This window comes from Nematolebias whitei, chromosome 1, assembly GCF_014905685.2.
Source record: "Nematolebias whitei isolate Nwh7 chromosome 1, NemWhi1, whole genome shotgun sequence".
Classification (NCBI taxonomy): Eukaryota; Metazoa; Chordata; class Actinopteri; order Cyprinodontiformes; family Rivulidae; genus Nematolebias; species Nematolebias whitei.
Window position 1 is genome coordinate 50,101,528 of NC_056498.1, and position 18,232 is coordinate 50,119,759.

Sequence of the window (18,232 nt, forward strand, 5' to 3'; positions counted from 1 at the left end):
ATGATGGATAGTTCATGGATGGATGGATGGATGGATAGTTCATGGATGGATGGATGGATGATGGATAGTTCATGGATGGATGATAGTTGATGGTTGGATGGATGGATGATGGATAGTCCATGGATGGATGGATGGATGGATAGTTCATGGATGGATGGATGGATGGATGATGGATAGTTCATGGATGGATGATGGATAGCTCATGGATGGATGATAGTTGATGGTTGGATGGATGGATGTGTAAACCAGCCACCCTGATCATTTAACTTGTTTAAAACTACACTTTCCTCTTTCTTGACAAACGACTGGGCTGAAGATCAATGTGTGGGGGCCAAGGCCACCACTGGCCACCCCCTGGCTCCACCTTTGTGCCTGGTGGTGTATGAGATTTCTCCCTCCACTCTCCAGGATTCTGCGCTGATTCAGAATAAATAAAAATAAAGTAGGGGGACATTGTCGTCTCGTGTTTCAGACTCGTCCAGAAAGTAAACAAGTTTTGAGCCGTACCCGTGAGTCGTCACTGGATGATCATCTACAACTGATTAACTTCAGGAGTCACCCCGACAACATGAAAAGACTACAACTCGCATACTAAGTTAACGTTTGTCATGGTAGTAGCTAAGAGTAATCCACAACACATGCTCCGAGTGCTGACGCCTCTCAACACCTCAGTGACCAGGTCGCACCACAACAGCCACGCCTTTATTTTGAAGTGAGCTTTCAGGGGAGTTTTTAGCAGTTCCTCACTGACACTCAGATTTTATTTATTTATTATGACCTGAGGTGAGTTTTGTAATGGTCTGTTTTTCAAAAGCTTCCCTCTCCACCCTTTGAACAGTACGTGTGTGTGCGCCTGCAGGTGGATGAATATGGGTGTCAGTGTGTGTGGCTGAGTAGCGTTTGATTACTGAAGAAAGGAAACCCTTTTTTTTTTTTTTGGCGTCCCTCCTGGCAGCGAGCTACCCTGAGTCGTACTGACCCTCCATCTGCTCGTTAGCTCCAAATCAAGGCCAAGCGGAGCGTCTCAGTTCCACACCCTCGGCTCCGATTGTGTTTCTTTCGTTTTGCTCTGAACTTCAGATCTTGAACGCAACACTTTTTTTTTTTTTTAATAAGGAACAAGAGTAAAAAGCTTAAACATGGCTACCAGAATTAAAACGCCACTTGGATCCACTGCAAACAGCAAGTCTTTGTCTCGTTTAATCAGGCGGTGGCGTCAACCTCATACATCAGAGCAGAGCGCTGCGTTTTGGGGACAGTTCTGACAGAACATGTGCTTCACCCGTCTCCTCCGTGGAACATCAAAAGGCCCAGATGAGCATACTTTAGCTATATCCCAGCCGTCCCTTTGAAGTCCACAACGGTCCTGGTTCAGCTCTGTCTTCTATCATTTGGGCTGCAGACAGCCGAAGAAAGAATTACGGGTCAGGGATTGAACCATTCCTCAGTTACAACATTCGTTCTGGCTGTTTGGAGCCTGGACGGTTTGAAAACGAGGAGAATGAGGAGGAAACTGGAAAAAGGTCAAATCATATAATAGTTTGTTATTGTGTGACGTTTTATGAAGCTTTCACACAATTATGATCCATTTGTCTTCCGTACATTTTTCAGCGTCTTTCTCGTTCAACTGTTTTTGTGCCATTTAAAGAAATCACAAATCAAAACATTCGGCTCTTTCAGGACAATCCTGCTCTGACTTTTGGTAATGGTGCAGCTTTAGCTTTTTGAAATATTTAGCCTTTTCTGCCATTTTCCTTTCACGTTTTGTTCTGGTTCAGCTTCTTTCAGCTTCCTTCTGCAAATTTAAACTTTTTTCCAGCTACTTTCAGCTGGGGGGGTTTCAGCTCCTTTGTGCTCCTTTCAGATTCTTTCTGCAGGTTTCAACTTTTTCTGCTATTTCAGCTACTATTTAGCTGTTTTATGTTAATTTTAGCTTTTTCAGCTAATCACATTTTTTGCACTAATTTCAACTTTTTTCTGCCTACTTCAGCAAAAACATGATCTCTCCACTGCCTTCTGGTAATTTAAATTTCTTCCTACCTTTTAGCTACTTTTCAGGTTGTTTTTTTATGCATTTATTTTTTGCTAATTTCAGCTTTTTTCAGATAATTTCCACTTTTTGTGCACATTTCTGCTCCTTTCAGCCTAACTGGGCAAGCATGTTTTATTTCTGCTTTCTTCTGCTAATTTAAGCTTGTTCTACCTGTTCAGCCACCTTTTTTTTTTTTAGCTTTTTCTAGCTAATTTCGACCGTTTTTGGATAAATTAAATTCTTTTGTGGTAATTTTTGCTACTTTCAGCCGGTAACTTATTTCTGATCATTTCAGCTTGTTATGCTCCTTTCAGCTTAATTATGTTAGTATCAGCTTTTTCTGTTAGTTTCAGCTTTTTCAGCTACTATTTAGCCGTTTTATTTTAGTTTTTTCAGCTAATTCCTAATTTTGAGCTCATTTCAGCTCTTTTGCTTCCTGCTGGTAGTTTCTTTCTGCCTTTCAGCTACTTTTCAGACTTTTTTTTTTTTTTTCAAATTTTACCTTTTTTTTGTTAATTTCCTAATTGTGCTCATTTCTGCGTCTTTCAGTCTAATTCAGCAAATATGTGTTCTTTCTGCTTTCTTCTGCTAACTTAGGCTTGTTCTTCCATTGCAGCTACTTTAGCTAATTTAAGGTGTTTTTAGCAAGTTCTTCAGCAATAAACGTTCACACTGCATTTTCACAGGAAATGCAGTTTCTCTAGTTATTATGTAATGTTGGGTTTAAGATGTTAAAATCTTCTCGTTTGTGATCTTCACCTCCTCTGTCTTCAGCATGGAGGGCTCAGTGGTGCAGCTACCTGAAATCATCGCCTTGAAGAAGAAGTACAAAGCGTACCTGTACCTGGACGAGGCCCACAGCATTGGAGCAGTGGGGCCCACAGGGAGGGGGGTGACCGAGCTGTTTAATGTGAACCCAGATGACGTGGACGTGATGATGGGGACCTTCACCAAGAGCTTTGGGGCCGCTGGAGGCTACATCGCCGGGAGAAAGGTTCTGTTCCGGCTTTCTTTGCTTTCATGTTAAAACTTTTAATCTGAGATCAAATGTCCCAAACTTTGTATTTCATAAATTATGAACACTTTCAGTTTTCTGTAGGCAAGCTGTGTTGATGCTCCTAACTGTAGATGTTTCCTTCCTAATGTGGTCAGAAGTTTACATCCACCCACGGGCATAAATCTCATTAATTTGGGACTTTGAGTTATTGTGAATGTTTATGAAGCATTCACTCTACTGTGATCCATTTCTCTCACGTAGATTTTTCTGTGCAATTCTCGTCCTACAGTTTTCATCTATTTCAACAAATCATAAATCAAAACGTTCAGCTCTTTAAGGACAATCCTGATATGACTTTTGGTATTGGTGCAACTTTAGCTTTTTGAAATATTTTAGCCTTTTCTGCCATTTTATTCCTCGTAGAAAATGAATTGAGCTCATTTTACATCAAATCTTTAGATCTGTTTACAACCTTTTACTGCTCCTTTTCAGCTTCTTTCAGCTTTCTTCTGCAAATTTAAACTTTTTTTCAGCTAATTTCAGCTGTTTTTCACCTCCTTTTGTGCTCCTTTCAGATTATTTCTGCTAACTACAACATTTTTGTGCTTCTTCTAACTTCCTTCCACTAACTTAGCTTGTTATGCTCCTTTCAGCTGATTTCTGCAAGTTTCAGCTTTTTCTGCTATTTCAGCTGTTAGATGTTTTAATAAAATAGATGTTTTCTGCTCTTTTTAGCTTTTGTAGCTAATTCCACATTTTTTGCACTCGTTTCAACTTTTTCAGCCTAATTCAGCAAAAATGTGCGCTCTCCACTTCCTCCTTGTAATTTTAGCTTCTTTCTGCCTTTTTTAGCTACTTTTCAGCAGTTTTTAACTAATGTCAGCAGTTCTTAGATAAATTCAAGTTTTTTTGTGGTAACTTCTGCTACTTTCAGCCTAATTACCTTATTTCTTCTTGTTTTAGCTTGGTATGCCCCTTTCAGCTTTTTTCTTCTAGTTTCAGCATTTTCTGCTACTATTTAGATGCTTTATGCTATTTTTAGCTGTTTCAGCTAATTACACATTTTTTTAGCTCATTTCAGCTTTTTACACATCCTTCTAGTTTAAGTTTCTTTCTGCCTTTTCATCTACTTTTTAGCTATTTTTTGCTAATGTCATATTTTTTTAGCTAATTTCCTAATTTTTGTGCTCATTTCTGCTTTTTTAAACCTAAGTCAGCAAATATGTGCTCTTTCTGCTTCTGCTAATTTAGGCTCGTTCTTCCATTTCAGCTACATTTCAGCATGTTTTCAGCTAATTTCAGCTGTTTTTCAGCAAGTTCTTCAGCAATAAGCATTCACACTGTATTTTCACAGGAAATACAATTTCTCTAGTTTGAATTACTTGAGGTTTTTCTAGGATGGATGTTTTACAACATCCAACTTCAATTATATTTAAAAACAAGTGCAGAAATAAAAATTTTGAATTTGCTCTAATCCACACATTAAAACAACACATACAGGCTCAAATATATACATACACCTCACTGATGTTTGGTTAAACGTCTCCCAACGGAACCACGGGCTTTTTTACATCAACACTTTCTGTTTGATATTTGATCGCTTGTTTTGTCTGAATTGATAGATTTAATTTAAATTATTTGGCTTCCCAACTTTTGGTCATAGTCTAAAATTTTCCATTGGGGTTTTGGAACAGCCATCTCAGAAGCTTCACCAGTTTTGACCCGTGTCCAATTTTCAGTTATTTAGCCGTTTATCGGAGGTGAAATAAAATTATTTGGAGGTAGTACTTCACCATTTTTTAAAACTTGCATCCACTTTGTGCGATGCGCCCGTACCACAGCATGATGCCACCACCACCGTGCTTAACGGCTGATACAGTCTTTTTAGGTTGACTTCAAATGTAAAGCAGGCTCCACCGCTGACACTGTTCAAACAAAGCCAGTGTATGCTGGCAAAGAAAAACTACCAGCTGCAACCAATCACAATCACTAAAAAGGAAACGATTTGGCCCTGTCAAATTAAAAGCCTTGTCTCGATGTGTAATTACGATGTCACGTGGATTTGAAAAAATGCACAATGAATACAAATTTGAGCAGCCAGTTCTTGTTTTAAAAGACAATGTAGTTGCGTGCTGTAGAATCATTCCGGTCTGGAAAAGAAACGGTTCAATTAAATGATCAAAATCAAAAATCGATCACTAGACCTGTCGCGATAAACAATAAATCAATTAATCTCATGACGAATGAAAATGATCAAACTCATTTTCATTTATCTGCTTTATCGTTTCTTCGTGTCTCTCTCTTTCTACTGAAGACACCGGTGCTCTTCACTGACCCCTCTCTTTCTCTTTAAAATCTGTTTAACCGTCCAAAATCGCGTTTTTGAATCGTTAAAAGCAGCTAAGCCAAGAAGCTAAGCTACGAGCTAAGCTAACAGGCCGACCTCGGGGGGGGGGACCTCCGTCTTGTCGAAGCTCCAAAATTCACGGTTGAAACCCGTGCCTTCGTCTAAAACGTTGGTTTTTTTTGCAAAAAGAAGCTGAGAACTTGTTTACTTTTTTTTATTAAAAGCTTTGTGTGAAAAATGCTATGCTAAACAGCTCAAACCACACCGAGCGTCCATCATTTTGAGAACCGAAGGAAGGAGAGACAACCCATGTCACGTCAATGGGCCTCCCTCCCATTTTGTTTAAAAAGACACGCTGCTCGCTCCCTCTCTATCCATCCTTCGGTTCAGTCTTTTACTGCCATCCAGTGGTCAAAAAAAGGTACTACATACAAAATTAACAAACATTTCTTCTTAAATTTGACAATTACTAATTATTGTCAAATTTCAAACAATATTACCGTTTATCGCAATATTTTCTGAGACAGTTAATCGCCCAGCAAAATTTGTTATCGTGACAGGCCTATCGATCACGTCTCTGCGCTGAAGGAAAACCTCTGACCTTTAGGAGGTCCCATCCATAGTCGTCTAGAAAAGAGAGAACTTTAAAACGCCACACACAGCCCAGCTGCTTAGCTTCATTCTCCCAACAGGGTCCAGATAGATTTCTAGAAATAAGAAGGTGGATTTAATCCCCATGGAAGAAGTCCAGTTGTCTTTATTTATCGTTCCATAAAGAAAATCAGCTCAGCCAGCTTCGTAACAATCCAACGAGCTCATTCGGCTAAATAAAACACATCCTATGAATCATTCTCAAACACGCTGCTGGAAGTCGGAAAATGTTAGAAAGCATTTTGGGAACGTCTCTCGGGATGATTCAGAGTCGACCAGTCCAACTCCACCTCTTCTGCAGTCCCCATGTGTCCAACAAATGTTCCAAAAGCTTCGACTCCGGGTCTTTTTCATTCCCTCTGTCTATTAAAAAGTCCACTTTAGTACACAACGGCGCTGGTTTCGTGGCTGTTGATTAGAAAGCAGCCTTGTTGTTTGATTTTAGGTAGTGAAGGAGGGCGACCCTTCCTTTCTCTGCCCTCGCTGTAATAAGAAGGTAAAGCTGGCAGAGGGCCAGCCCCTTCTTGTGGCACGCATCGGAACTGCGCTCCAGATTTAACGGGATGACTCTTAACGAGCACGATGATGTTTGAAGTACGAACACCCTGCCCGGGTTGACAGCTGGCTGCTGTAAAACCCAGAGAGTGAAAACCTTTAGGTTTGACATATTTGTTGTTGTGGTGCCCCAGATCCTGCAGTAAGTGGAAATGGGTCGACCAAGAAAAAGGTTCTGCAGATGTGTTCTGGAGAACAGTCATCTTCGAGTTGTTTTATGAGATGGCCCAAAATAAATACGCTCTGAAGGTCGTCGAACCACTTCGGATCAAACGTGATTCGTTTATTCGTTAGTCAGAATCTGAATCGCTCTCTGAAAATGTAAACAAGTAGAGGAACTGCCTTTCTGCTGAGAGCTAAAATGACAGCTGAAACCTGCTGAAGAAACCGACACCAAGCTATTAAAGCTTAACGGGCAGAATGCAAGCTCAAAGATACAGGGCACTAGCTAAAAGCTAATAAAAAGAAAGGCTAAAATGAGGAAAAAAGCTAGCTTGAAGGTAAAATTAGCTAAAGGCTAGCTAAAACCTAGAAGTACTAGAGCATTAGCTAAACGCTGAAGGTCACAGGATATTGGATAAAGCTAGATCAACAAAATGCAAGCCAAAAGGAGCAACACGACCTAAATATACCAAAAAGCTACATGGAAGGTAAAAGCAGCAAAAAGGTAGCTTGAAACACAAATTAGCTAGAAGAAAGCCAGGAACGGAACATATCAAATGGGCTAAAAATAGAAATAGGCTATCTAAAAGCAAAAAGTAGCAACGTTTTAGCTAAAAGCAAAACAAATCAAAAAAGGTAGCTAAAAGCTAGAAATCATAAAGGCCCAGCTAAAAGATTAAAATAGCTAAACAAAAGTTGAAAGTAGCAAATGAATAGCTAAACATAGTGGCTAGTTAGAAGCTAGAAGTAGAAAAAGGAAAGCTAAAGCTTTGAAGTACCAGAACATTAGCTAAAAGTCACAGGACATTAGGTTAAACTAGCAAAACAAAATGCTAGCTAAAAGGAGCAAAACAACCTAAATATAACAGTTATCTGGAAGCTAAAAGCATCAAAATAGTAGCTTGAAGCAGAAATTAGCAATAAGAAAGCTAAAAACAAAACTAAGCAAATGACAGTCTAAAAATAGCAATAGGCTAGCTAAAAGAAAAAAGTAGCAAAATGCCAGCTAAAAGTTAAACGAAGCAAAAAGGTAGCTAAAAGCTAGAAGTACTAAAAGCCCAGCTAAAAGATTAAAGTAGCAAAACATAGTGCTTAGTTAGAAACTAGAAGTAGCAAAAGAAAAGCTAAAAAGCATGCAAATGGCTAGCTAAACATAGCAAAATGTTTGCTAAAAGGTAAAAGTAGCTGAACAGAAGCTAAAAGTAAAAACTGGCAAATGTTAGCTAAATGCTACAGGTAGGAAAAGACTAGTTAAAAGCTCAAAGTAGCAGAACATTAGCTAAATGCTAAAAGTAGCATAAGAAGAACAAAAATTGAGCCATTTTGCTGAAGTGGATTAAAAATATTTATTGATGTTTATTTGGGGAAACTATTTTCAAATGAAGTTAATTTATTTTTTTAATATAAAAGTTACAAAAACCAAAAGTCAGGACAACCTTCTCCTGGATGAGCTGAAACGTTCTGATCAATGGCTGAATTAGCACAACGTATAAGGAGGTTGTTAAAGTACAAAAAAAAAAAAAATAGTGTGAATTCTGATTCAGCGTTCAATCAAAGTCTGTTTCAAAGAGTCGGGTTTGTACACGGATACGTGCTGCCCTGGCCTCTTCCCCACCGTGTGGCTTTTTGAATAAATGGCGCTGTGACCACTGTGCGGCCCAAGAAACACCCCGAGTCGTCACTGCAGACCCCAGGCATGAGATGGATTTCAGACATGTTCTCCTAACTGGCTTATCTTGGTCGCACTGAAATCCTCCGGGACCACGAAGCTGTGAAAATCCTCCGCCTTAAACAAAACCAGATGTCAGGTTTGTTCCAGAGTTCCTCTTCGGTACGTTTGAGCATTTCCAGCAAGAATAAGAAAAATCCCTTTTCTTCACCGCAGCCACCAACCGCCCTGTGGGGACAGATGGCGGTGAGGGGAAACGGTGGTCAGACATCAGCTCCGGCTACGTGTCCTCACCGCGGTACTCGCAGCCCATCACAGCTCCGGGCCCTGCTCTGAGCTCCTGTTCTCGGAGCCGGGACCAGATCCTGATATTCCCCCTGCTCCTCTGTTGGCAACCACTGGCAGGACTAATCTCCTGCTGGCGTTTCAGACCGTCATTCTGATGAACTTTGTCTTTGGTTCTTCTTCAGATTAAGAGTGCTGGCTCCCTCTGAGTGGAGGGGGATTTTTTTATACTCGGTGCTGAGATGACGGGAAAATGACACGATCTAATGACCTCGGGTGTTGCTTCTGCTAACTACAACATTGTTGTGTTTCTAACTTCTTTCTGCTAATTTCAGCTTATTATGCTCTTTCAGCTTATTTATGTTACTATTTAGCTGGTTTATGCTAATTTCAGCTTTTCTGGCTAATTCCACATTTTTTTGTACTCATTTCAACTTTTTTCAGCCTAATTCAGCAAAAATGTGCTCTCTCCACTTCCTTCTGCTAATTTAAGCTTCTTTCTGCTTTTTCAGCTACTTATCAGCTGTTTTATGCTAATTGCAGATTGTGTCAGATAATTGCCACTTCCTTTGTGCTCATTTCAGCTTCTTTCAGCCTAACTGGGCGAACGTGTACTGCTTTCATCTGCTAATTTAAACTTTTTCTACATTTTCAGCTAATGTTTTAGCATTTTTAGTTCATTTCTGCCGTTTTCAGATAAATTCAAGTTTTTGTGGTCATTTTTGCCACTTTCAGCCTAATTAATTTTTTCTGATAATTTCAGCTTGTTATGCTCCTTTCAGCATTTTTCTTAGTTTAAATTATTTCAGCTACTATTTAGCTGTTTTATGCTAATTCAAGCTTTTTCAGCCAATTCCACATTTTTTACTCATTTAAACTTTTTTCAGCCTAATTCAGCAAAATGTGCTCTCTCTCTCTCTCTCTCTCTCTCTCTCTCTCTCTCTGGACTTCCTTCTGGTAATTTAAGCTCTTTCTGTATTTTTTGCCACTTTTCAGCGGTTTCTTTTTTGCCAGTTTCAGCATTTTTTTTTTTTCAGATAATTTCCACTGTTTTGTGCTCATTTCTGCTTCTTTCAGCCAAATTTGGAAAATCTGCTCTCTCCACTTCCTTCTGCTAATTTAAGCTTGTTCTACCCTTTTTAAAAAAAAAAAAACATGTTTGTAGCTAACCAGCTGTTTTCAGATAAATTTAATTTTTTGTGGTAATTTTTGCTACTTTCAGCCTAATTAATTTCAGTTTGTTCTGCTCCTTTCAGGTTATTTCTGCTAGTTTCAGCTACTATTTAGCCATTTTAGTGCTTAATTTAGCTTTTTCAGCTAATTCCACATTTTTCCAGCCAATTTCAGCTCTTTCTACTTCCTTCTGCTTAAGTTGCTTTCTGCCTTTTCCGATTATTTTCGGCTTTTATTTTTACTAATTTCAGCAATTTTAGCTAATTTCCGAATATTTGTGCAAATTTCTGCTCATTTAAACCTAATTCAGCAAATACATGTTCTTTCTGCTTTCTTCTGCTAATTTCAGCTTGTTCTTCCATTTCAGCTACATTTCAGCATGTTTTTAGCTAATTTCAGCTGTTTTTCAGCAAGTTCTCTTCATCAATAAGCATTCACACTGCATTTTCACAGGAAATGCAATTTTTCTAATTGGGTGTTTTCTTTCTTAAACTGTTGTATTTTTGTATCAAATGTCTGTTTGACGTTTCAGGATCTGGTGGATTACCTGCGCAGTCATTCTCACAGTGCAGTTTACGCCTCAGCCATGTCCCCTGTCATTACGGAGCAGATCATACGAGCCATGAAGTGCATCATAGGAAGAGATGGCACCACAGAAGGTATGAGATGACACCCACACACCTGTTTGTTGATCAGTCAGCAGGACTGCGAGAAAACTGCTTTGCAGACACTTTGCCGTGAGCTTCCTTCAAGCAGTGCTCGTTTCATTTGGATTGTTTAGGTTAGAAAAGGTCTTCACCTTCGGGGCGTGCTTCCAGACGATCCGTTTGGTCCTCACGCTGACAAATATCGAGCGTGGTTTGGATAAATCTTCACACTTTTTATGAGTTGCTGGGTGGAAACAACTAAAACCTAACCAGTGGACAACGCCAACGTTAACATTGGGAGTTGGACCTGCAGGAAAACGCAAACAGCTGTTGAGTCAGGAAATGTGGAAGTAATTACAGGGGTCTGCAGTGGTGGGGGGTGGAGTGGGATTAGGCCACAAGCATTTTCATGTAAGTGTTGTGAAGAATGCTATCACTCTGAAAAGTAACTGCTTTAATGACATCGGACACACAGGAAGGAAAGAAGCCGTTACCGGGCCGTGTCTGATAAAGAACCGCTCGTATTGTTGCAGCTTGATTATGTAACGGGGGGGCAAGATCTGAGCATGTTGTCCTCATCAGATTGGTGCAGTTGTGGAATCTCCTTTGTGCTATCATGTGGGAGACTACAGATCAAAACCCAGGATTATTTTTTTAGTTTTTTTCTGTACGCCTGTTGGAAACAGTTGCAGTTTATTCTGTTTGTCGATTCGTACAGACGTCTGTAAACGTTCTCCTGTCCAGCCCATAACCTTTGATCCGCTCAAAATAATATGACGGCACTTCATACACACGATGCATCATCACTATACGGAGTGTTCTGTACACTTTTCATCACCCCAGCTCTAAGGTCAAGGTCACAAATCAAGGTCAAGGTTAAAACAATTTTTTTTGCTTGCACAGTCGGCCGGAGGGAGATGGAGCGCTAGCTTTTTAGCTAGCGTGTCTGTATTGCTCGCCTCTAGCTTAGCGCTACGGCAGTAACGGCGGTTGTCGGGGGGGGGGGGGGAGTTCGGTATGCAGAGCGCTGGTAGGGGAAACTTTCCTTATACTTATATTCTTATGCTTTCCTTCCCACCATTGACTACTGTAACATTATTTACATGAACGCTCCTACAAGCACCCTGCAGATGTTGGACGCTGTCTATCACGGTGCACTAAGATAACTGGCTGTAACTACCGTACCCACCACTACACCCAGTATTCACTGGTTAACTGGTCATCATTAACTTCACACAGACTCTCCCACTGGTACATTTTCATTGTTAAATCACTTGTCAGTCTGCTGCCTTCATACTGCCCTCTCAGGACATTGTTACCTGCAGCGTCCCCTCAGTACACACTGAACTTGGGAAAAGGACCTTCTCCTACTCCGCTCCCGTTTCCTGGAACACCTTGCAAAAAGATCTGAAGTTTTCAACTTTGACCTCTCACAACTGTTAAATTCATGGGAAAAACCAGCACAGACGTGTTCCTGGTTTTAGTATTTTACACCGCGCTATAATGAAGCTGTTTGTTTAGTTTTTATGTCATTTTTTTAATTTACTTTTCATTTTATATGCTTTTTTTTATGATTGTCCACTGTTGTCTCTACCTCATCTGTGTTCAATTCAATTCAGTTCATTTCTATAGAACCAAGTCACAACAGAAGTCATGTCAGGGCACAGAAACATTTATATTTGTAAAAAGTAAATTAACAACATTGTTTATCTGAGGAGCAGCTTTGAGTCTAACTCCATCACAGAACTCTCATCTTGAGCAAGCATGAAGGCGACAGTGGAAAGAAAAACTCCTTCATGAGGATGAAACCTTTAGCAGAACCAGGCTCAGGATAAGCGGCCATCTGCTTCGACCGGCTGGGTTTGAGAGGAACAGATACACAATGGCAGGACAAGAACCACATGTTAAGATATAAATGTTCTTTGTCTAAAACAGGTCTCTCTTGTAAATGAGTTGTCGAGGCTCAACGAGACTATCCTGTATAAATAAAGGTTGAATGAAAAACGAGGCTTGTACTTCCATTTCAGCTACAATTCAGCATGTTTGTTTTGTTTTTTTTAGCTAATTTCAGCTGTTTTTCTGCAAGTTCTTAAGCAATAAGTATTCACACTGCATTTTTGCAGGAAATGCAGTTTCTCTAGTTATATTTACATCTCGCCTAGAGTTTTGGAACGGGTTCATCTGAGCAGGAACTAAAGCCCAGTGGGTCCTCGAGGCCCGGTGAAAATGGATTGACGGATGTTTAAACTGGGTGTGGTGGTAGCTGAGAGGCATCGAGTCGGACCAGGAAAGACGTCTCCTGAGACTGAGCCACACGTCATTTTCAAGGTTTGGACCGAAGTAGTTTGATGTTAAACGTTTGGTTACTCTGACAGCTAGCAGCATCCGCACGTCCTCCTCGCCCGCCCGTACGATTCCTGCGTCTCGCAGCAGGTTTTTGACCTGCGTGGCCTCGCGTCTCGGCAAAGAAGAGCAATTTGCAAAATGGGCCCCGTGTTTTTGGCAGATGTGACGTCGTTTCTTTTCTCTCCTTCTCCCTTGCTTTGCTGAGATAAGGGGATTTAAAGCGCTCTCCTCTTTGAAGGAACTGCCGATCAGTTCCCAGGTAATCAGAGGGAAACAGAGCTGTGTTCCAAGACTGGACCGAGCCGGCTCCCCAGGAACTTCTGGGTGTGTGTGTGTGTGGTGGGGGGCTCTGCTTCCTTTGATCTGCTCTCTACTACAATCATTGCAAATACTGAACAGACCCCGAGAATATTTATATTAATTGCACGCTATCAAAAAGCAGGAGATAATATTCCTGCCCGTTTGTGTGCATTTGTTTGACTGTTAGCAAAATATCTTGTGAATCAAATTTTAATGAAAGTAAACATTGGAGGTACAGCTGCAACTGATCAACTGTGGAGGGCAACCCAGTTCAAGATGGCTGCCACCACCTAATTTTAAAAAACACAAAAGTAGCTGAGACGTATTCTGAGAGCTAACAAGATTTTTACCATGAACTAGTTGGAGTCAATGCTGTTTGTTAGCAAAATATCTAATGAAGCCCTGGACAGATTTCATTGAAACTTTCAGGATAAAACCACTGGATGTGCCTCATGCAACTAACGGACTTTTGAGCTAGCACAGTTCAAGATGGCTGCCACCGCGGACTCACCTTAAAAATTGATATAATGTCGTCAGTTTTACAGATTTGGAGCTAAAACCTGATGTAGAAGTAGCTGAAAGTCACCTCCAGCTAATACTCCGAGCTCTACCTAATGAGCAAGATATTTGCTTTCAATGTTGGGAATAACAGTTGGTGTCAACGCTGCCTGTCTGTTAGCAAAATATCTCGTGAGCGAATGAAAGGATTTTTATAAAACTTTCAAGAAATAATTAATTCAATTCCGTTTATTTATGTAGCGCCAAATCACAACAAAGTTGTCTCAGTGCACTTTACAGGAACATTCACATACATAAAAAGCAAATTAGTAAAGTTCTCTATCTAAGGAATTACTGACTGTGCGGTAGTTCCTCACTTATCGCGGGGGTTACGTTCCAGACACCCCTGCGATAAATGAAAATCCGCGAAGTAGGGACGTTATATTTAATTTAGTATTTATTATTTTTATTGTTTTTATGCTATTAGTGCTTGGTGTATATTTAGTTGATGTTTTTCTTAGTTCATATCTTAGATCTTATTGCTGTTTTTCTTTTACATTTTATTGTTGGATGTAACTGGGACCTTGTGCACATAATCTCGTTCCACCAGGTGGTGCAAACGACAATAAAGAATCTCTGTCTCTGAGAAGTTCCATTTTTTCCAAGGCTGACTGTTGCGCGCCCGCCCGTTGTATGGGACACGATGGGGCAAGACAGACCCCACCCCCCGCCGCCTCCTTTCTCTTTCTGTGCTGGGACAGCCTCGGAAAGAGAAAGGAGGGGGCAAGATGGTCTGTCTCATACCCGAGTGAGTCGCACTCGTTCTCTCTTTAAACTGATTCACTTTTGTTTTTCCGTCCATTATCTTTTACCCACTTCTTCCATTTTGGGTCACGGGGGTCGCCGGTGCCCATGTCCAGCAATCACTGTGCGAGGGGTCAGGGTACACCCTGGATAGGTTGCAAGTCCATCACAGGGCGACAGAGACAAACGAGACAAACAACCATTCACTCTCTTTTATTTTTCCACCTAAGCATTTTCTCTGATATTGTACATTAGTTTATCTGATTTGTTCATCCCTTCTTCCTGAACAGTAACGATGGGGAAAGACCGATCCCATTCCCTGCCCCTTCCTTTCTTTTTCTTTTTTTGAGGCTGTCACAGCAGAGAAAGAGAAAGTAGGGGGCGGGGTGGTGTGTCTTTCCCCATCACCTCTGCTGAAACAGACGGCATCAGAAAGAGAAAGGAGGGGACAGAGTGGGGTCTGTCTTTCCCCATCTCCAATCGTGTGTTGCGTACAATCGTTCGTTGAAAACCCGTGAAAGAGTGAGTTCGCGAAAGTTGAACCGCGAAGTATCGAGTGACTACTGTACATCTACAATTGATTATCGCTCAGAGTGAACCTGATATAAAATGACTGTCCCTGTCAGCTGAGCGTAGAAAAACACATAAATGAGTATAATTCAGTCAATTTGACAGACATTGAGCTAATATTTGGCGTGATGGTAGCTGAGAGTCACTCAAAACAATCATTTAAGTTTGCTAAAAGATTATTCAAGATCTTGCAAGTTGCATTATCCTCAAGATTTGACCAAAACAGCTCTAACTTTATTCACTTGTAGATAGAAACTCAGGCATGAAAGGTGCCAGGATGCCTTTAATAACCTTCAGTTTGGCTCTGATTGCATGAACTCCATCATTCAAGGCCTCAGGCAACAAACAAGTGGTCGTAAGGAACGGTCACTCAGACCAAACTGAACCAACGTCTGCTGCAGCTGACTGCTGGTCAGCCCAGATGGACATGCAGGTCCCAGGGCGAGACCACATTTGTTAAATTGGAAGTGTAAAGTTGCTCCCTGCAGGGGGAGGCGGGTGAAGTTGGTGCTTTACTCGTGCACATCTGTTTTAACGTGCAGGCATTAGACGGATACGACAGCTGGCAGAAAACACCAAGTACTTCCGAGCCAGGCTGAAGGAGCTCGGCTTCATCATCTACGGCAGTGAGGAGTCGCCCGTGGTTCCCCTCCTGCTCTACATGCCAGGCAAAGTGGTGTAAGTATAACACCCACACAAGGAAAACAATCCGGTTTTAAACCGCTAATTATTAGTGGTCCCGACTGTCACAAGTCATTTCTGGTCACCTCACCATGTATCGTTTGTTAGAGACTTGGATGGCATCCAGTTTGCTTTTTCCAGGAGTTCGTAATGCAGACGAACGTAGTCTGTAAGCACTTAGGAGACGCCATCTGGTAACGGTTAGATAGAACTCTGGATTATTTGAGCTGCTCAGGAATATAATCAGTTAAGTATAAAGTGTCTCCCAGTGCCAGTCATAGTTACGATCCATAACCCAGTAGCACCAAATACTTTGAGTTTCTTGTATTTTAATCTTTTAAACATATTACCCCCTGTTTTACAACAGTTCCTGGAAAGCATGATTAACTAGAGAAAATGCAGTGTGAATGTTTTTTGCTAAAAAACAGCTAAAATTCGCTAAAAGCATGGTGAAATGTAGCTGAAATGGAAGAACAAGCCCAAGTTAGCAGAAGAACGCAGAAAAAACATGTATTAGCTGAATTGGGTTTAAATAAGCAGAAATTAGCACAAAATTAGGAAATTGGCTAAAGGTGAAATTGGCAACCAAAAAGCTTGAAAGTAGCTGAAAATGCAAAAAGAAGCTTAAAATAACAGAAGGAAGTGGAAGGAGCTGAAATGAGCTTAAAAAAAAGTGGAATTATCTGAAAAAGCTAAATATAGCACAAAACAGCTAAAACATAGCTGAAATAGCAGAAAAGGCTGAACCTAGCAGAAAAAAAAAGCTGAAAGTGCATAGCAAGCTGAAATTAGCAGAAAAGTTAATTAGGCTGAAAGTAGCAGAAATTACCACAAAAAAACTTGAATTTATCTGAAAGCAGCTAAAATGCTAATAAAGTAGCTGAAAAGGTAGAACAAGCTTAAATTAGCAGAAGGAAGCAGAAATAATATGTTTGCCCAATTAGACTGAAAGAAGCAAAAATTAGCACAAAAAAGTGGAAACTAGTAAAAAAACAACAGCTGAAAAGTAGCTACAAAATCAGAAAGAAGCTAAAATTACAAGAAAGAAGTGGCGAGAACACATTTTTGCTAGATTAGGCTGAAAAAAGTTTATAGTTTTTAAAATGTGGAATTAGTTGAAAAAGCTTAAAATAGCATAACAGCTATAGTAGCTGAAATAGTTAAAAAAATTAAACTTGCAGAAATAAGCTGAAAGGAGCATAACGAGCTGAAATTGGCACAAACAAAACAAAAACAAAGGTAAAAGAAACTTAAATGTTGTATTTAGCAAAAATAATCTTAACAAAGAAAACAGCTGAAATTTGCTGTAAATAGCTAAAAAAAAGTTTAAATTATCACAAGGAAGCTGAAAGAAGCTGAAGCAGAACAAAACGTGAAAGGAGCAGTTTGGCTCGTCCTCTGAGGACAGACTTTGAGAAGACAGGAAAGACAATGAACATTAGGCCTCGTGCAGACGGGTTGCGGACCGCATAAAAAAAGTCTGTTTCCATTTGTAGAGGTCGGATGAAGAGCTCTGTCATCTGGGGGGAGCATCCGCTGCTCCTCTGCGTCAAAAAGAGTCAACTGAGAGGGTTCAGGCATTTGATAAGGATGCTTCCTGAGTGCCTCCCTGTAGATGTTTTTAGGAGATGAGACCCCGGGGCAGACCCAGAACTTGCTGGAGGGGTTATTCTGCATTTCTTTTCTGCCCTGGGAATGCCTCGGACCCCCCCAAAAGGAGCTGGAGAGTTGAGCAAAGGGATGTCTGGGATTCCCTCCTGATCCTGTTACGTGTGTGAGCCAGAAGAGGACGGGATGCTTTCATTCGTCACAAAACCATTTGCTTTGCGCTCTTTTATCTACATCATCCATTGCGTTTTCCTTTCAGGGGAGCAGGTGCATATCTTTAGCAGTTACTGTGTGGGGGGGGGGACCCCTGGACTGGTCCACCACAGGGACACATGGAGACAAACAACCATTCACTCTCACTCACCTCTAGAGACAATTCAGTCACCAATCAGCCTAACATGCATGTTTTTGTTCTGTGGGAGGAAACCAGAGTACCCACGAGTGCACGGCGCAAACGCCACCCAGAAAGGCCCCCGTCTCGGAAGCAAACTTGCAACCATTTTGCTCCGAGGCGACAGCTCTAACCACCACTTTCCTAAATGAACAAAAGTCATTTGGAGCGTCTCTTGATGAGACAAAACAGAAAGTAGTTTTTTACCAACTTGGACGATCTTAAACCAAGTAAAAGTGAGAGAAATATCAGTGATTCCCATACCATTATACAAGCGGGGTGCCCCATCAACAGAACTGAGTGCCCTGCCTACCAACCCCCTCCCCCCGGTCGACCACTGTCGGTATTGATGTAGCTACTGACGTACCGCTCTGCTCTGCATCCCCCCGCCCTCCATCTTCAGTAAAAACCGACAGCAATGTAGCACTAAGCTAGCAGGCGGGCAACACAGACGTGACTCCATCCTGTCTCCGCTCCACCCCATTAATAAAAACCTGAGCAGCGTAGCGCTAAGCT

General features: G+C 41.0%; 1 protein-coding gene across 1 annotated transcript in view; it reads left to right on the forward strand.

The window, feature by feature from the left end:
- sptlc3 (serine palmitoyltransferase, long chain base subunit 3) overlaps positions 1-15,714 on the forward strand; it is a gene marked incomplete at its 3' end in the record, with an annotated part of 40,421 nt that extends 24,707 nt beyond the window's left edge. Inside the window, 3 exon segments of the mRNA XM_037684995.1 lie at positions 2,807-3,026; positions 10,404-10,530; positions 15,579-15,714. Of these exon segments, the coding sequence (XP_037540923.1) occupies positions 2,807-3,026; positions 10,404-10,530; positions 15,579-15,714 (483 nt within the window).
- Positions 15,715-18,232: the final 2,518 nt, after the last annotated feature.